The 19,188-nt window shown below is 43.6% G+C and overlaps 2 protein-coding genes across 2 annotated transcripts in view; both read right to left on the bottom strand.

Annotated features, from left to right (window-relative positions):
* The window catches only part of DNASE2B (deoxyribonuclease 2 beta), a 34,976-nt gene extending 26,749 nt beyond the window's left edge, over positions 1 to 8,227 (bottom strand). The window contains exon 1 of the mRNA XM_069789096.1: positions 8,123 to 8,227. Coding sequence (XP_069645197.1) covers positions 8,123 to 8,139 — 17 coding nt within the window. The 5' untranslated portion in view covers positions 8,140 to 8,227. The remainder of the gene's footprint in view (positions 1 to 8,122) is intronic.
* SAMD13 (sterile alpha motif domain containing 13) lies at positions 1,612 to 13,968 on the bottom strand. The gene is made up of 4 exons (XM_069789100.1): positions 13,867 to 13,968; positions 12,360 to 12,444; positions 8,123 to 8,234; positions 1,612 to 2,779 (listed from the first exon to the last, which is right to left on the bottom strand). The coding sequence occupies exons 2-4, from the start codon at positions 12,410 to 12,412 to the stop codon at positions 2,636 to 2,638; spliced, it is 309 nt and encodes a 102-aa protein (XP_069645201.1). The 5' UTR covers positions 12,413 to 12,444; positions 13,867 to 13,968; the 3' UTR covers positions 1,612 to 2,635.
* Between the last annotated feature and the right edge of the window lie 5,220 nt (positions 13,969 to 19,188).

Genomic DNA, 19,188 nt, shown 5'->3' with positions numbered 1-19,188 from the left:
CTGAGCAACATCCTCCAAATTCCCTTTCACACTTGCAGTGAGCTTTCTGTTAGGCCTCTACTTGTATGAACCAGTTAGAGGTGCTGATCAAAAGGGGAATACAATCTGGATGTTGCTGAATGCAATTCATTTGCTCATTAAAACATATTAAAAGAAAGAACAGTGCTCAGTAATCACCAAATGTGTTCTCATGGCTGCACAGTGGAGATTTTTACTCCCTCATGGAATAAATATGTTTTACTTCTGTGTCATCCATAGTTCTACAAAATGTGTCAATCCCACACCAAACATGCAAATGGAGAAAAAGAGAATATTCAGTTCATCCTTCAGTAACATAGCGCTATATATTCTCCTCCAACAATAATTCTACAAATACAGGGCTGGTAGGCACCTCCAGACTGCTACATGCAGCTGCTTCACATGATCCTTTTCATAAATGCATGTAATTCTGTATTACAATATTTAGGAGTTTCATGTATAATTTTTCAATTGCAGCCTGTAATTAGCCTTATACAGACTGTACCTGAAAACTCCCCAAGGCAGGGATGATGCTCTCTATTTGAACCTAGTCTTCCTGAAGATCCCTAGTCCCAGTAGGTGTCTCTGGACACTACAAAACTATAAATAAAATCATAAGCAGAATTCAGACTGTGACTTACAAACCTGCTGCTAACAGACCAATACCTGAAGTGAGCACAGTACAAGGGACAGAAAGAGAAATGGTGAATACATCCCTGTCTCCAGTCATGTGTCTCAAATTCCAAATGTGTTGTACAATGTAAAGGTTAGAAAGTATACAAGAAAGCATGCTGCTGTATATAGTTTGTGTATTATACCATATACCATGAGCTTTACCTACAGCATAGCTATTAACATAGCTTTATCCCTTCTCAAATCTCAACACCAGAAACCATAAGCAACTCTCCTAGCACTGTAGCATCAAAAGCCACCTCGCACTTGGCCAAGTCAGAAGTGAAGGCAGGGCCACCACCTAGGTAGGAGATTACAGCAGCTTCTCCTTCCTCTCCCTGAATCCTGTCCCCACTTGGCAGAAAGCACCACCCTCTTACCTTCTCCCTTCTCAGCTGCACCCCCTCACCATTTCCTCCCATACGATTTCCACTTTCACCATACTCTCCTGCTTATTTCTTACTTCCTGGTTCCTTTCCTCAGCCTCACTGATGCAACCCTCACATCCCAATTTCAGGCATCATCACAAAGCTCTGTGGGCCAGAGAAGATGGTAAGCCCAGAGAATGCTTAGCACCATCCGTGGGCTATCTCCCAGGCATTCTGGGGAAATCACCCTGCTGTACCAGGGCCAGCACAGCACCTCTCCACCACTGACAGCTCTAGAAAAGGATAAGAGAAATACAGATGTTGCTGGTGAACTGTGACCGGGGCTTCTCCTTTAGCAATATATAACACTAGATAAGAAAAAGCAAAAATAATGAAATCTTTAAATATGTTGGTAGGTGGTGTTAAAAGTAATCACAAGAACATAGAATATTAAGTAGGTTTTGGTACCTTTTTAATAGGAAAATGGAGAAAAACAGGAGCTCAAATATACCACAACAAAGAAACAGAGAAAGTAAAAGATCTGTAAACTGAATCCAAACATAAGCAATGCTTTATTGGGATATAGCAAGCAACCTATCAAATAGGGAACTGGTACAAACAGATTGAACAAGACTCTCTTTTAACAGAGATATATGGTGACGAGACAGCTTCTTTCAGTTTTTAAAACAACTATTCAAACCATTAAGTAAAGCATTAAAAAAAAAAAAATCAACCATTACAACACCAATGACAGACAATATTAAAAATGTGCAGAATTTTACTCTTTTTACAAATTTCTGCATAATGTTAGAAAAAAGTTATCATAAATTAAAAAGGAATAAAATGAAGCTCTTTTTTTTTGCAAAGCAACACAAACTTTTAAAAACCAACTATACTTTACATAGAACTACTATTAAAAACAGGTGAAAACAAGCTGAAAATTTAAAGGACAGCAAAAAATACACAACCCAGTTTCACCTGTCAGCAACGCCTTCTGCTATCGAAGGGGTTATGTTAGTTGTATGTACAGCTTTAAACATTGCAGCATACCACGAGTAAACCTTAATAAGGTCAAAATAGGACCCTCTGCAAAAAAGGGTGAGTTGGCAAGTGTTAGTCCCATCCTAAAATTATAAGTAGCAATAATTTTAGTAGGTCTTTAATGTAAACCAAAACCTACTTTAATTGGTTTCTCTCTCCCAAAGATGAATGTAAACTTTATTTGAGTTAGGGTTTTTTTTTGGTATTTTAATTCATGAAACCAAGAACATGTCTGGCTCAAAAATGAGAATGACATACCTCCCTTTTGTTCTGGACACAGTGATGTAGCTATCTCAACATGCTCATTGACACTTCCTAAAAGAGAAAATCATTATGTACTATGTAAAAAATACACACCACCTCTCTCAGTTCAGACTCAGTATATAGTATATTGCCAACTCTATCCAATAGGATATATACTGTAATTTGGTTTAAATTCTTAATAGATATATTCTCTCTTTACAAAGTTCCATCACATGAAACCAAATTGCTTATTTATTGTTTGAGGCACAACATGACCCCAATTAGACAATTCGCTATAAAGAGTTGTTCTTTAGATGTTGTGTCTGTAGAGGTTTTACGTGATATTCATAGATTTTCAGCGCAGGCCCCAGTTTTAATGAAAGTCCAGTCAGTACATCATTTCTTGTCATCAACAGTAATGATTTGCCATCAATTTCCTATAAGAAGAATTAAAGAATTGATAAAGACAAATATACAAATCTAACAGATGAGAACAGTCATGCAACAAATGGAAGACTACTACAGAGGATCAATGAGAAAATAAATAGTAGTCTTTATTTTCCTGAAACTATGTTTATAGCTGCTAAATTCTGCTGTCTGCTTTTCAAGTGCTCACCTGTGCCGACTACGGCATAAATACTATTTAGTCAAGCACAAAACCCAAATAAGCCTGATTTCAAAATCTCCACCTTGTAAATATGTTTCAGATTAATAGGTACATGTGCAGATTGCCTAGTTATCAGCCATTAAGGGAAGGATACTCTTAAAAAGAAGGCTTATGAAGTGCATTTCTGAAAAATTACCATTGACAGTGATATACAAGTTTGGACTAGTATCTACTAATAACTTCCAGTGCCTTCTTTAAAGGGCCAGCCTTCCCATGTGTCTGAGGGCGGGGTGGGGCACAGCAAACAAACTAAAACAACCCCCCTCCTGCAATCAGAAATTTTAGAAGGGCCTAACTGTGGAGCTCAACACTCTGAGGGAACTTCTATTCCTCCACTTACAACGGAAGAGGCTAAAACCAGCAACAGGTCTCAATAGCTTAGGTCTCAACAACCTCTACTTGTTCCTGCTTAAAATTCCCACTTTAAAATCACAGGTATGCTTGGGGTTTTTTTTCTCTCAAAGTTTGGCTTTCTGACCTACTTAGATTAGAAATCTTGCAGGCTTTGGGATCTTTTCCCACCTCAAAACCTTATTGTATGTTTGAAAACTACCTGATTTTTCAAAGGTCAAAATGGAAGAGAAAGAATCCACATCTCTCAACTCCCATCTCCATTTTAGACATGGGACCATCCTTTTCTTTACACATACCTACAGTTCAACCACACTGCACTGTTCAGGAAACAGGAGCTATAGCTACACAACAATGCATTGACTGGTGTCTTGCAACACAGCCAGACTTCCCAAGGTCATCATAGCCCAAAGAAGTACATAGCCTTATGGCATTCTCCTGCACTGGACTTCACTCTGCTGTTGCATTCTTTTTTACTTTTAATTAAAAATTTAAAAAACAGTATTACATGTTGAATTTGTTATCAATAGCCAACAACCAGCATAAATGCTAGCTTATATTGTTGTTGTCCATGATAATGTTGCCAAAATTTTGTATTTTTATAAATATTATAAACATCACACATAAGTTTATCCCACTGCAGCATCTTCCTTAGAAATATTAAATGTTGTCTTGGAAATGTCAGAGATCCCATCCTTGATTACAGCTCAATGTGAAAAGAGGAAGGCTTACATTAGAGTTCAGCATGAAGTTGTCCAGACTGATCTCTCTTTTGATTTGATAAAGTTTATAAATACAAAATATATGGACAAACACAACATAGTCCAGGATCAGCTGAAAGCAGAATTTCTTTAAAATCTCCCCAAGAGATACGACTGCTAATTCCTCACAGGAATGCAATGTAACAGTATTTCTAAAAGAAAAAGTTTCCAATAACTTTTTACTCAGTTATAGCAGGTGCATCTTTCCAATTACTGTTGAGAATGTTAATGGTTAAAACCAGCTTCTATCCTCTCTTTTCCATTTGTCACAATTCTTTCTGTGGGAATTTTGAGACCAGTGATTATTTTGTTCATTGCTATGACTGATCTGAAGTTGCCTTTTCTGCTGCTGTTCAACAATGCTATGGAGGAAGAACAGCCTCCAGCTTGGGAGGATCCAAATGAAGTGAATCCAGTACCTGGAACAGGAGAAACTCCAAGAATAGGAAGAAAGCATCTATTCCTTTCCCTTCTCCTTCCACAGTGTTTCCTGTGGATTCTAGAAATGTTGGTAACTACTAAGGCTTTCACTGAATAGAAAATTGATTCTCTAAACATATCCGGGTAGAAGTGAGCGATTACGTATTCAGAATTCAAGTGGTTTATATCTTTGTGTGTATTGTAAGCTTTACCTCTTCCACTTGTTTTTAGTTTTCCACTTAAACCTGCTTCTGTAGATTTGTCGTAGTCATTCTGTTTTTTGGCACCAGGTAAGATTTTGAACGCTTTGGTGACTTCTCTGAATTTCTTCTCTGTGTCTCCTCTATTTTCTGGATTTTTTTCAGGATGCAACTTCCATGTATGCCTTTTTAATGTCATCTGCAGAGGCACCCCTCTGCACAACTAGAGGCAATAGTAATTTTCCACTGTGCCAGGATGACCCCAGCAGCAATAGCATACTGTCTTCGGCAAATTACCAGAGGACCAGTTAAGCCTCAAGTTCTCCCAGCACTCCCTCTCCAAGTCACTGAGGACTGCAAGGTTTTACAGTACAGCTAACATGAAAGCATGTCAGCCAGCATGCTTCTCCATGCCATGGCTCTGCTAGAAAGCAGCAGTGGACACAAGCTAGCATCAAATCCCAGTTTCCCTTCTGGTAAGGCATTGCAGTGAGGCCAGCAAACTACAATTGGGTTACTTGGGCTTATCTGGCTATCGCAATACTAATGGTTAAGAAGCCACACGAGCAATAATAAAGGTCAGGCATAGCGCTATCACGTCTCGAGACACAGCAAACAGCTTCAGTCTTTGAGTGAGCCACAGCCCCCCTGCTCCTGAGGTTCCCAGAGAAAGCTCAGCCACATACTAGCAGGCAGCAGTTCTTTGAGGCTGTTCACACCCTCATCCTGCATCTGGCCTGCCTCTCTCTTTAGTTATCCTGTGCCCCCAACTTCTTAGCTTGTCTGATTTGCTTGCTGATGTTAAGTTTTTTCATTATTGGGCAACATCTTTCAGTTGAATCTGTTTTCATCAGTGAACTCTTTTGACTTGCTGACATCAGTGGAACTCCAGGAAGGAATAATGTATAATCATCATACAATCACCACTTCTTACTAGAACTTACAACACAGTTTTAATAAAACATTCTGCAGTCCTTAAAATGTCTTCCCATTTTCCTTAAAATGTTGTAAGAAAAATTCAGGTCTTAAAAATTCTTTGAGTCACTTGCTTTGGGTGAGTCCAGGTGTATTCAGATTCATCAAAAGAAAGTGTGGACTCAGTTACTGTTGTGTAAAAGCTGAATGTAATAATAGATCTCATGATTACATTCTCGGCTATGGATGTTTTGTACGGAAACCATTGTGGTACCCCTACTGAAGCAGTTCAGTAGAACACAATTTCCCAGTGTTGTAGGTGAAACAGAATACTTTCCTCTACCATTTACAATCTCATTCCCCTTCCAGTACATATTCAGGGCAGTAGCAGATCAAATGAATTTACGTTTCTGGGGCCCAGGGAAGCTGCAGTACAAGTGGCAGAGAAGAACAGAGATGGCCAGAGCTTCAGCTGCATGCCTGGTGACTCTATAGACAGAGGATGGCTAAGGGTTCAAAGTGAACCTGACTGCACTGCCACACCTGGAAGGTCTGGGAGATCCTGATAACAGATACCATAAGTACACAGAGTTAAAGTTAGTGGCTAGTAAACAGTGTAGAGGAAACAGAACACCACCACCAGTAAGAGGTTAAGAACAGGGCTGTTCCTGGGGCTGTTCCTGGTGCAGACAGGGAACGGACTGGCAAAGTTGGCATGGAGAACCAGGCACTTGCTGCTTCTCATGCTGCTAAGGGAATGGAGGGAGAACGAAGTGGCAATGACTTCTGCTGTGAGTGTCCGTCCCACGTCTCCTGGCCACATCCCGGTGGCAGCTGTCAGCCTTTCCCTCCAAGGCTTTGGCATAAAGTGAAGTTGGCAGGAGAATCTCAGCCACATTTCTGCCCATGGCTATCCTAGCAGAGCCTTGGCAACACATTGCTAAAAAGCAGCTTACTTCAGCTATCCTCCTGAAGCCACTTGCCCTCACTGCAGAATACTAATAAAACCTTTACACTCTACTTCTATGCTGCTCTCCATCAGGCTGTTGCAAATTGCTTTGCCAAATTTCATGAGTTAGCCTCAGCTTACTGCTGCAAGATCAGTAGTAATTACTGCAGTATTATTGACAAGCTGGCTGAGGTGCAGAGAGGTTAAGATATTTGATGAAAGTCAGAGGTATCTGTCAGTATAAGGAAAAAAACTCCCAGAGGCCACAATTACTTTTGTCTGTGTGTGGGTTTTTTAAGCCACATTTCCAGAGTTGTTGAGGAGACATGGATGCTGGTATTAAAGAATAGATACACTTAAACAATTTTTTTGCCTGTTTACCCATCTTCAAATTCTGAAAAATTAGTAGCAGCTGCAGAAAGAGCCCCTCTCTGCACCCTGCCAGAGAATTACCCAACACCAGGGTTTTCACCCCCAAGAACAAAGAGGTAAATTTAGATACTTGGTTACATTCATCAATTACAATCAGATGGGATTTCACTGTCCAGGTGCTGAAGGTCAGCAAGATTAACATGACCAACAGTAACGTAATTTCACATTAGATGTACAGTTTCCCTGCAAAGCTGCCAGTAACTCACACTACCTTGGTGCCTTGGAAGGTCAAGCCATCTATTTTGATAACTAAATACAAGTGTTGGTAACTAATTTCCTGGTAGTTGCACACAAACCTATAGACTTATCAGGGAAGGTGCTGAACTGACAATCTGGAGATGCGAGTTCCTTCTCTAGGGAACAGGTGGGCTCTAGGCCAAGTAAGCCAACTTCCCTATCCTGTCCCGCTAATACGCCTTACCAGTGGACTGATAGGTGAGTTACAAGGGGCCATATGACTGTTAAGCTCTTTGCCGATCAAATCTACCAAAAGAAGCCATCCATTAGCATCAGCAGTTACAAGGCCCAGAAATGAAGACCCAACACCTTTCTCAGACTGAGTCCTACAAACATGCTGCTCCTGTGCCTAAAAATCTTTTTCCCCTTTATTGCCAACTTGTCCTTTCCCTGTTCACTTGCACTGCCAAGTTTAATGCAACACAGCAGTTGCTTTTTCATCCTAGGTCTTCAAAAGCAACTTGCTTCTTAGGAGTCCTGGATTTTATAAATACTCATGAGTGTATTTGCACAATACACTAAGGAAGAAGGGAATTACCATTCACGTTTTAAATAACAAGACAGTGAAACTGAGTGGGTTATATAGGGAGACCGAGTCCGAGCTGGAAAATTTGTTTAGACTCCTCACCTTTGTTTTAAGCAAACTCCAAGCCATTATCCACACCTTGTAGAACAATATTATTACTCAAAGATCATAGTCCCATGGATTTTCACCCAATAACAGACTCAAATACCCTCATTAATGTGGGATTTTCACTCCCATTTAACAGCATATAACCAGGTCTATGGCAAAAATGTGCCACATGAGAAACTGGTGGCAGTCAAAAGGTGTTTCCTAACAGATTTACCTGTTCTTGAAAAGCATTGGCTTGTTCTTCAAATCCAGCTGTTCTGAAATAATTCACAACATCGGTAACAGCCCAGTCAGCAGGATCCGGAGGTCTCCCGTTCTCTACTGAACTGCAAAGTGCAAATCCAGACAAGTAATCACTAAACGTGTGCAGAGGGTCTGCTGCCTCTTTGTGCATAACCCATGTACATCCCCTCCTTCCTTGTTTCTCCAGGAAAGAGATCCTTTGACACACCTCCCCCCGCCCCAATACAGAACAGTCACTCCTGTTCTCCTCCATTTCAAAGACCTGATGCTGGGGACAACTGAGGTACCTCTCCCTTCAGAAAAGAAGAAAGTATATGAATCTTCATATCAGCCAAAGGTAATCAGTCAGGATCTTTTCCTGCAAGTGTGCTGCCTTTGCAGTTGGAGAACAAAGACTACCATGACTGAGGTACCAAATCCTTGTCTTTCAAGACTGCACCTTGTTTTCAGCTACCTAGTACTTATAAAGAATTGCAGTATGTGGATTATTCTTTTCCCAGATGAGACTGTGCTTCCTTGTAACATGGGTAGAAACTACTGGAAACCATCTTTACCTTGTAAAACAAAAAAAAGAGAGGCACCAATGATTGCACTAATTGCTCAATATAGAAAATTTCCCAAAATTGTTTTTGGGCTCATCTTTGGACAAATCTATGGACTTTTAAAATATCTATGAATCTGAGAAAACATCTGTTAAACACAATCAGAATGAATTCCTTCTGTGATTGACCTCAGGCAATTGCTTTCCACAGTAGCAAAACCAACCAAACATTCATATTACTATCCTTATCCTGCATTTCTTACTCTCAACCTGCCATCACCCTATCTCAGATAACCGTTGTGATTCTGCAATTTCTTGGTAAAAAAGACACAGTGAGCTTGATTTCCTTTCCTATAGCAATTCAGGAGGATGAAGAGCAAGACATCAAAAGAAAGAACTTCTTTAACATGTTTCTCCAACTAGAAGTCCCAAAGTTCATTCCAGACATTTTCCACTGTTCTGCGTGCTTAACCATAATGCTAATGAAGAAATATTGAAAATGTACAGATCAGGGCAGATGTCAGAATCCTGTCCATTTCAGGTTCTGAAGCTTAGAGGCAGGACTTTGATTTTTCAACAGCACCAGCTGGAAAAGAAACACAGATTATACTCTCCTGAAAGCATTTTTGTTCTGTCCTTCAAATTTTTCTTTTCCAACCGTCACTGCCTCTGCCTTGCCTAGACTTGTATGCCTTTCAGCAAAATAACTGAGTGAATCAAGGGCCAACCATTTTTCCAACCAGCCATGAAGAGAAGTGAACAGAATCACATATAATGCTTCCCATCACTGTTTCCACAACATCCCAACTTCTACAACTAGGTGAGCCCTGGGAAGGAGGACTCACAAACACAATGATTTCTGCTTCTCCCCTAACTCTTGGAATGTACCTGTCAATATGGCAACAAAATTCTGGCCCTAGGGACTCACCCTGCAACCTCAATACCACACTATATGCTGCCCTTCTAAACTTCTAAAAACTTCTAAAAGCAGTTTCTTTCACTTATCCCATGGAATATATACATATCTCAGAGCAATGAGCAAAGGGCCAGAGTTTCTTACTTTTGCTCATCAAGTAATGACTGACTTCATGAATCGCTTCACTGATTGTGATTACACAGAAAGGCAACACTCAGCAAAATTGAAAATGAGACTATCTGGCCTTATCAGAGCTGCACTTTTTTTTTTTTTTTTAATCAAAGAATGCCTTTCAATTAAGATTTTTGGTACTGTGCACACTCTGAGGCTTAAGAAGTAAAATGTGAAAAGCACCACACAAAACCTACACATATCTGTAAAAGCAGCATTTGAAGAATTATATTTAAATCTTTGCATTTTCCCTAAGACATCGACTATCTCTTTCAATGACTCATCTTCTACTTAAAATTAGAATAATTAAACCAACCCCCAACAACTCAGTATTTAAAAAAAAACATAAAAAATCCTAAAAGGTATTGAATATAATTCTTCCTAAACAGCAAATAAAAGATTCAATCTGTAAAAATACCTCTTAACTGTATTTTGCTTACTTCCCCAAACACTTTAATTTCAAGATAAATATGGTCCCAAACCCTCCTGCCCACAATTTTTTATTTCAGCCCAGGTGCGTTAGTTCTTCACATAGCTCTTTTTTTACTGCTGGGGAACTACAACTTGGTCCAGCCTCATCCCAGGCTCAACTGCGACGACTTCAGGGGCTCTACCTTAGTCATTAACTAATCACAGGAAATAATTGCATGTTCCTGCCTCAAGGAAGAGCATCATGCTGGACCTCAAGCGGAGCCAATTTCTACAGCTACAGCTGCAGAAGACTCAAAGGCATGTGGCAGACAGTTGGAAGCTGGCTGGATTTTAACCCACCTACCCACACAGATGCCCAATTGGCTTCTAGACTTTAACAGTCTCCTCCTTGCCCTGCTGTTGCACATGGCTCTATTTTTTAGACACGAAAAGGGAATATGTAACAGCCATGGCTTAGCCACGCACTGGTTTATGCCAGACATCCTGGATGCTGTAAAATCTTAAGTAGACTGGCATTTTAGGCTTTGTAATGAGATACTAGATGCATTGATAATGAATAAAGAATAGGCTTGTCTGCTTTCCGCCACTGTCCCTGTGCCTTTATTGCCATCATGTGGTAGAAGCAGCAAGCCCTGAAAGGATATGGCTGTGAACAAACAGATTTTATCCAAGCTATTTATAACCACTTCAAGAAAGTGCCAAATACTTCTTTTGTAGATATACGCACATACATACTGTATACACTCATTTAGAAACCACAGCACCTGATCAGTTTAATTACAATCCCCATCAGTTTTAAAAAGCTACCTTCACAATTAGTAGTTGAGCTTTTATCACCTAAGCCTCAGCAGAAAATGATTAAACATAAGCTGTCCTTGCTTTGACTGCCTCCCTTCTCCTCCCACCGCAGAGTCCTCATTGTAGAAGCAAGACTGCCAACTGAAGGTGGCTTCTGAGGGACATAAAATATATAATCTATTCACAGTCACTGAATAGGAAAATGCATTTTATGTTGGTGTGGTGTAACCAGTGCCTCAAGTAAAGGGGGAGCATGCTGATTTTAATGGCTGCCATCAGATCTTTTGATGCTGTGTCATGATCAGGTGTTTTATCAGCATCCTGAAGTGACCATTATTATTATTATTAATATTACTCTAGTACCTGGGAGCCTAAGCATGTCAAATTTTATTGGAAGGCTTATGGAAAAGAGATCTGAAAGAGAAGAATGAGGTGCAGCTTTCCTGAAACATTGCAGTTTGAGAGGACAGACTAAGAACTCTCTCTAGTACCTTTCTTTCTTTTTTTAAATATATCCATATCTATGTGTATATATATATACCTATCTCAGCACGACTTCTATAACCCTAAAGCAGCCAGGCCAAATTTTTCCACACAGAACTCCACTTCTCAGATCGTAACTTCATTCAGAATTGCTAGTCCTAATCTAAGAATTGCTGACCTTTGAGGATACGGAAATGCCTCCAAAATGGTTCCTACCCCTTAGCCTGCAGTCTACCACACTAAAGAAAATTGTATAGCAGTGCACACCACGTCTCCGTCTTATTCCCACCCTAGGTCTGAAGTAAAAACCCAGCACTTTAGGGCTTCTCCAGCAAACAGCTTAAAATACCTGTTCCAGGAGAGAACTGACACCAAAGACATATGCCGCTGCTACTACTCCTCAGCTCTAGACGGCTGGGCAGTCAGCAGAAAAGGGCATATGTCTCTCTGAATGAGACAGAGAAGAGACTTCCACATAGGACACTTTTCTCCATCAGGCACTGGTTCTTCAAAAGCCACTAGCAGACAGGTGAGCAGAGGTAGAGTATTGGTTACAGTGCTACCACTTGCTTTCGTCTCTGGCTGAGGAGAAATCAATGGAGAAAGGTATACCCCTAACTTCAAGTTACTAGCATCGACATCTCTCCATTGCTGTACAGTCCTCCCACATAACACTTTTAATCAATTCAGTGCCTAAGACTCTTCTATTTTGAAGTTGAAATACAGTAAAAGTAATTGAGAACAGGGAAGGTTTGAAATGAGCAAAGATGGAGGTGCCCACCATTGCCAACCGCGTTAAGTCACAGGAAAACTACAATCAAAATCCATGTGCTGTCTACATAAACTGAACACTATGGATTCACTTACTTTTTGACATCCAGAGAGCCATTTTCCTTGTTTTCCATGTCAACAGTTAGCATGGGGAGGATAGAGGTTTCTTTTACTTCAGCAACTGATCAATAGGGGGGAAAAAAGCTGTGTTTAATCATTGGTAGTATGAAAAGAGCAGCATAATGTAACAGAAACAAGCATTCTACAGGGACACAACCATGTTTCAACCTGAGAGCAAAGGTGCTGTCAAAGGGTGCTTTCCTCAGAAGCCTGGAAAAGCTGGTAATAGCTAACGAACCAGGAAAAGTTGACCTGTGCTTCCAACACAAAAAATATGTCATGTCTGAAAATCAAGGAAAGTAATGTTACATTTGATCCTTTCTGAAACTAATAAAATTTTGATCAAACTATATATTCATACACATAGAGATTGACCTGCAATATATAGCTAGATATCAAGAGACCTTATTATGCCTTCAGTCGTCCTGCTATACAGAGGATCCAAACAGACATATGATCTTATCCCTAGAAAGGTTTTGAAATTTGTAGCCTTGTTTTACAAATGGGGAATCTGGGAAACGGATGAGCACAAAGTGACTTATACCCATCTCGCACATAAAGCTGGTAAGCAGAGTTACTCATTGATCGCCAAACTCCTGAGGCCTAAATCAGTATCTTATCTATAAGACCATCCTTCCTGCACCAGCAGAACTTCTTCTATAGGTATGGTATACTGAACTCTGAAAAGGAAAGGAGCGTACGAAGGACACAGGAAAAAAATCCAGTTTGTTTCCCTCCTCGCAGCATGCTGGAATACTTTCACCACGCAGCTTTTTCCACCACTCCACGGAACATGCAGAAATGACCCGACCATTTTTTTCCCTATTCTCAAGTAAGCCATTTCTATTTCAGAGAGCACCAAAGAACTGACCAAGGACTCAGGATGCTCTTGCTGTAGCATTAATGGATGCCAGTGAAATGTCACAGAGCTCTGGGGAAGTACAGAACAGGGAAATCACGCTCTTCAGCTAAAACTTTGCAAAAATGGAGTATAGCAATTAATACTGATGTTAAAAAAGAAAAAAAGAGACCCTTTATTATACAGCTAGCAGCATGTAAAGCACCAAGAAAACAGTAACAAACTAATCGAAAAGATGCTTCTTCCTGCACCACTGACCAAATAACTCAACGCATTCCCTCAAATCACTTCGTGGTTCACCTGAGGTGACTGCAAAACGACAACCGCACCAGCCTATCTGCGGAAGGTCCCCTCGCCCCGGCCGCGCAGGAGCCGGCAGCCACACCGGGCTCGGGGCAGGGCACCTTCCACGGAGCCCACGGCCCCGCGCAGCCACCCGGTCGCCGGGGGGCTCCCCTTCCCGCCCCCGGCGTGCGAGGAGACGGCTCCGCCGGGACTGTGTGACACGCGTTCACCATTTTACAAGCATCTCCGAAACCGTTCGCCAGGCAGCACTGCACCACATTGTCATTTTTTGGCTGGGGGGGGTGGGGGGGGTGGGGGAAGTAAGACAGAAAAACCTACCTACGAGCAACTAAACCAAAGCATTGCTACAGGCTGCTCCGGAGCGGCGGAGCCCCCGGCTCCCGCCCCCCCCGCCGGCAGCGGGGCGCTCTGAGGCGGCTCAGTTTGACACCGGGCAGCAGCCCCGCCTGGCTCCCGGCCCGCGTGACGCGGCCGCCACACACGGCCCGCACCAACCGCCGCCCGCGTCATGGCGGACGTTTTAAAGGCGCAGCGCTGCGCCGCCCCCCCCCCCGCCCGCCCGCCGGCGCGGTCAGGGGGCCCGGGGCGCCGCGGGGTCCCCCCGCCTGCCGCCCCGCAGCAGCCCCCTTCCTCGCAAGCGCCCGCACCGCGGAGGCTCGGGAGGGCGCCCCGGGAAGTTTGTCGGGCTGGGAGCGGGGCCGGGGGGGGTGGGGGGGAGCCGGGACCGCCGCCTCCGGGGAGCGGCGTCCCTCCGGCAGCGCTTACCTGCGGGGGAGCCGCGGGCAGGGCGGCGGCGGCGGCGGGGGCAGCGCCGGTGCCGGAGGACCGCGGGCACGGGCGGCCGCAAACCCGCCCGCGGCACACGGCTGGAGAGGAGCACTCGGTGCCAGATTCATGACCCGAGTTTCTCGGGACCTCCTTGTAAACATTTCTACTCCTCCTACCAAATGGGGTCTGTGTAGTAGCCGTAAGGCGCGGGGGGGGGGGGGGGGGGGGGGGTGTCCGCAGATATTTTTTGAAGGATGCAGTACTGAGCCGAGGAAATTTTACACGAGGTGGGAAAGAGGAATAGCCAGATCTCGGAAAATTGATAAAGTTACATACAATTCATTTCTAGAATGAGTTTGTCAACTCGCAGGTGAATAGCAGACACTTGGCTTTCTCTGGAACTGGAGCATCGCAGGCTCAAGGTGACGGCAAAGAGGAGCGACTGAGGACAGGACAGCACAGCCGTGCCACCGCCACTGTGCCACCGCCACTGTGCCACCGCCACGACCACGGCAAGAGAGGAGATGGAGACAGCGGTTCCTGGGCTCAGCTACGTCTCTTACTCGTGTAAGCGCCATACCTTATTTCACAAGGAGACCCACAGATACCCACGGGATTCACTGTACAGTAAGGTACAACTCAAAGTGCCTGCAAATGACTAAGTCTGGCCCACTGGCAATAAAATCTTGCCTGCAGAGATTAATACAAATGTTGGCAAGTTTCTCCAGCAATTGCACCTTTTTTTTTTCCTTTATTACACTACTTTTTAATTTCTTCTTCCAGATTTCCCTTGATTCAGGATGTTTTCTAATAGCATAGAAGCATTACACAGATGACATGCTGTTAGCACCAGGGAAATTAAGCAAGCAATACCAAGCAACCAACCAACGTACCCTGCCTTCCCCACACACGGGCTTTGCAGACTTCCCCTCAGCACCAGGGCTGCATCCCAACCACAACTCAGATGCTGTGACCTTTTGACCATCCTTAACAGTCTAGGTTAGTACAAATTTCAGGGATGTTTTACTTGCAGAATTTCCTTCTGAGTCAAACCACTCAAATTACACCCTTGCTGCTCACTGCGGGGCAAGGGGGACATTACAAGCTACCTGGGGATGCGCACAGAACCAGCTGGTGGCTTCAGCCTGATTTCTGCAGAGCAAGTCACGGCTCCGTGACACGAGTGCCCCAGCTGGCACTGGCAGACGGAGCCTGCTGGCCAGCAGAGCAGGCACGCGGGGCTGTCTGAGCACCATGCGTTTGTCTCACTCCCAGAAGAAGTTTACTGCATCCTGGCTGCGCTTGTGAACAGAGATCCGAGTCACCTAACTGGTAACCGGACACAGTTACAAGCACTAAAATCACAGGAGAAGTGCAAAGGACTGTAGACGTGACTTCCCCAACCATTTCATTTTGCCTGACTTACATGCTGCCAAATAAATAACCAAAGCTCGCAAAAACTGTGCAAATAATGGGACTTGAGTATCGACAGGAGCATTGAGAACAGAGAGCAGTGGGAGTCCTCACTGCTCTGGATTTTAAGTAAATGCAGATAAGCAAGTTAAATAGAGTATTAAACATACTGCACCCTAAAGAAAACCCTCTTCACTTGACATCCCAAAGCGTACTGTAAAATGTGGCATATTTGTGTTGGACAAGTAAGCTGTGCAAGGCAATTCATTCTTTTTTGTCTCTCAAGAAATAAGCATTCTAAATGAGGCCATAATGAGTTTTCTGCATCAGCTGGTTTCTAACTTTGGTAATGAACTGACATTTGAGGATAGAAGTATAAACCAGCTATTTTACTCACACTCTCCCCTTCCTTCCATCATGTTCTTCAATTAATCCTTAGAGCATTCGAAGTGAGGCAGGCTCACACAGTGCGTGCGTTCCGTCTAAAAGACCTTGAACAGCAGAGAGAGGAATTTTAAGAAAATGGGCTGTGAAAAAATTCAATGTGGAATATGATCTGTGGTTTGTATTTTCATTCATTGGGCTAAGGTAATTTAATTAAAACGAGATTATGTCCGGAGGGAGACAAAGCAGGAAAGTGAATTAGACTTTTGTTTGACTATTTGCATTGTGCTTCTGGCAAAAACCGTTTCCAGACCACGCAGGGAACAAAGCTAGACCAGGGTTGGTAGATCCAGGTTAGGGGGTCAGCCCTGTGTGTTTCTGAACTCGTGCTGTTACACAAGGAGAAACACGCAGAAGTCAGCGTAGATATTGAACACCAGTTGACCCTGTTTTCTGGGTACTGGAAAATGCCAGTTTCCTACTGAAAAGCTATTATTTTTTTTGTCCCTGGAAGTGACGGCAGGCCACGAAGGCAGAACACATCGCGCGTGTGGCAAAGGAGAGCGTAGCGCCCTGTTAGCTGTGCGGTGGGCACTGAATTTCAGCTCCCCCAGAGCAAAATAAAGCCCATTAAACCTTTCTTATTCCAGTGCCCTGGGTAAAAACACGGTTAAACGTGTTCATAGGGACAGTTAGGTGAGAAAACAGCGAAGGACTTTTGTGTCTGACGCTGAGGGAAGCGAGGAAAGCTCCTCTGTGTAGCGAAGCCTTACGCAGAGTAGAATGGATTATATCCGTGCATGAAATACACATTTCTCTGTCAACGGCGACCGAGCGTGCCAGAGTTACCCGCGGGCACACAGGCAAGCGCCGGGTGCCCGCACGGCGGGCTGTGGAGGGCAGCACCGACACACACCCCCCACGCAGGGCGGGCCGCCCCTCAGCCGCCCTGGGCGCGAGGCGGCAGTAACGGCCGGAGGGGCCGTTACCGCCCGCGCCCCGCCAGGCTGGCAGCCGCGGTGCCTGCTGGGAGCTGTAGTCTGTCAGGGGGCCGCCCGGCAGCGCTGCCTCGGGCCTGCGCACCCACGGGCACCGGCGGTGGATGGGCCGGCCTGCGGCTTTCGAAGCGGCTAGCGGCCGTTGGGGAATGAACTATAGCGTGGAATAAACGCTGGATGGCGCTATGCTTTTCCTCTGGGTGTTCAGGGAGACGTTTCGAGGCTGGCACTGATCGTTTGTGGTTTCTGGCGGCCAGGTTGGAAGTGCTGCTCACCTCGAGAAAGAAAGTAAACCAGAGATAGCCAAGATGCTGAGAGATTTCATCCAGTCGTGACCAGTAGCCAGAAATCATCAACTCCTCTTAACGTGCAGCACTGGGGGCAGGGGAAACAGGCTGTTTTTAAGTAGTTCTTGTCACAGATGTGGAAGCGACACAGGTTTAAGACGACTGCTTGCCACCCCGACTGAATTAATTTATAGCCACTTCCCGTCTATTAATAACAGTAGTCTAAAAATCCCTTTTGCATCATTTCCTTCCTAGCAATACAGGACTAAAAAGGGACCTTCCAGGCCACGGAGTTTGATCTCCTGCCATTACAGGCAAAACCTCACATAACCACATCCACATCCAGCGCTGCTTTTGAGCTCGTAAGGAATCTCACCCCACTCTGCCACTCAGAAAGCCTGTGTCAAGCTCCCCTTTACTGGTGGTTAAGAACTTTTAATTTACGACTTGAAAAATACAGGCACAGTGTATACCTATTTGTCCCTGTAGTAATATTGTTTAGTTTAATAGTTGACTGCTCTGATTCTCTGGTATTTACTTGCTTATATAGACTCAGCTGTCTGAATGACCATAGCCCTTTTAGACTCTCTGGAATAAGCTCTGCATTGTCTGAGCTCATTTCCCCTTTCCTCTTTGTGTACACTCCCCTTCCAGGAGCAGACATTTGGAGCAAGATACTCCAGTCCGTCCACGGAGCCCAGCAGTAAAGCTCTTCTCTTTGATTCCTGCCTTGGCCTGGAAGATCATCCAAAAGCCATGCTGTGTCTTCTTCACAGTCCCCTTCCAACCTGCCAGGGTTTTCTGTCTGGTTGAGCATTGTCATGTTGCTCTGAAGTTCTCCATAAAGCCTAGACAAAAGGCCAAAGATAGCATTGGTGTAAAGCAAGTGCAGAGGAAAGGAAGGCAGAAGACCTGTGGCAAGAATACAGCAGGGTGACTTGTACCAACATGGCATTCATTTCTAAGGCAATTAAGTTGAAGTGCATGTTTAAGTACTAGGTCAGAGCACAAGAGCCAGTCAGCCTTGATTTATATTCCGTGCAGTTACCTGGGTATGCTCGTATAAGGTAAAATACAGGGTCTGTAGATCTGCAAAAAGTTTTGTAAAAGCTCTGGGTTTCAGAATCAATGCATGGGTTAAGAGCTCTGCAGGTGCACAGTGCCAAATCAGCAACACAGCTCCCTTGCTGCAAGCCTGGAGGGGAGGAGCACTGATTTACTGACAAGGCAGTAATTAACAGGATGGCAAAGACCCTCTGTTTTGTCCTGATGGGGAGTCCCTTAAATCTTTGCTTTAGTATGCTAAGGTCCTTTTATTATTTACACAATAAGCATTATCCAACCTTTTTTTGTAATCATATGAATCTCCAGTAAGACACTAAGGGTTGCACCCTCTTCACACCAGGCTGAAAAAGACTGTGTACAGCAGCTGACTACAATGCAAGGCCAGTGGTACCTTTCTGCTTTTGCTTCCTCTGGTTTCCAAGAGTGAATTGCTTAAATAAATCTTCCTGCACGTGAATTATATCCACTTCACTGAGAATTTCCTGCCCTACTTATTTTGTTGTGCTCCTTGTTATTCTGGTAATTGCTCTATATTTAATAAAGCTACTGTCCAGACTTAAACCCTGGTTATTTTAAAGCTTATACTTTATATTAAAAAATCATTGTATAAAACACAACTCATTCTGCCCATATTAGCAGTAGTACCTGCCACATATTTGCCTAGCTTGTGATAATGTAGCAAAAAGCTTATAAAAAGTATTGGTGTGAAATACCAACACTGTAAA

The sequence above is a fragment of the Haliaeetus albicilla genome, chromosome 8, assembly GCF_947461875.1.
Source record: "Haliaeetus albicilla chromosome 8, bHalAlb1.1, whole genome shotgun sequence".
Classification (NCBI taxonomy): Eukaryota; Metazoa; Chordata; class Aves; order Accipitriformes; family Accipitridae; genus Haliaeetus; species Haliaeetus albicilla.
This window is presented reverse-complemented; position numbering and strand designations above follow the sequence as displayed.

Excerpts from the sequence above, each read along its gene's own strand:
- SAMD13 (XM_069789100.1), bottom strand. The coding sequence starts at position 12,412 with ATGCTAACTGTTGACATGGAAAACAAGGAAAATGGCTCTCTGGATGTC. Across the intron at positions 8,235-12,359 it reads GGCTCTCTGGATGTCAAAAA|TTCAGTAGAGAACGGGAGAC; the intron begins GTAAGTGAATCC and ends TGCACTTTGCAG. Across the intron at positions 2,780-8,122 it reads CCAATGCTTTTCAAGAACAG|GAAATTGATGGCAAATCATT; the intron begins GTAAATCTGTTA and ends TTCTTCTTATAG.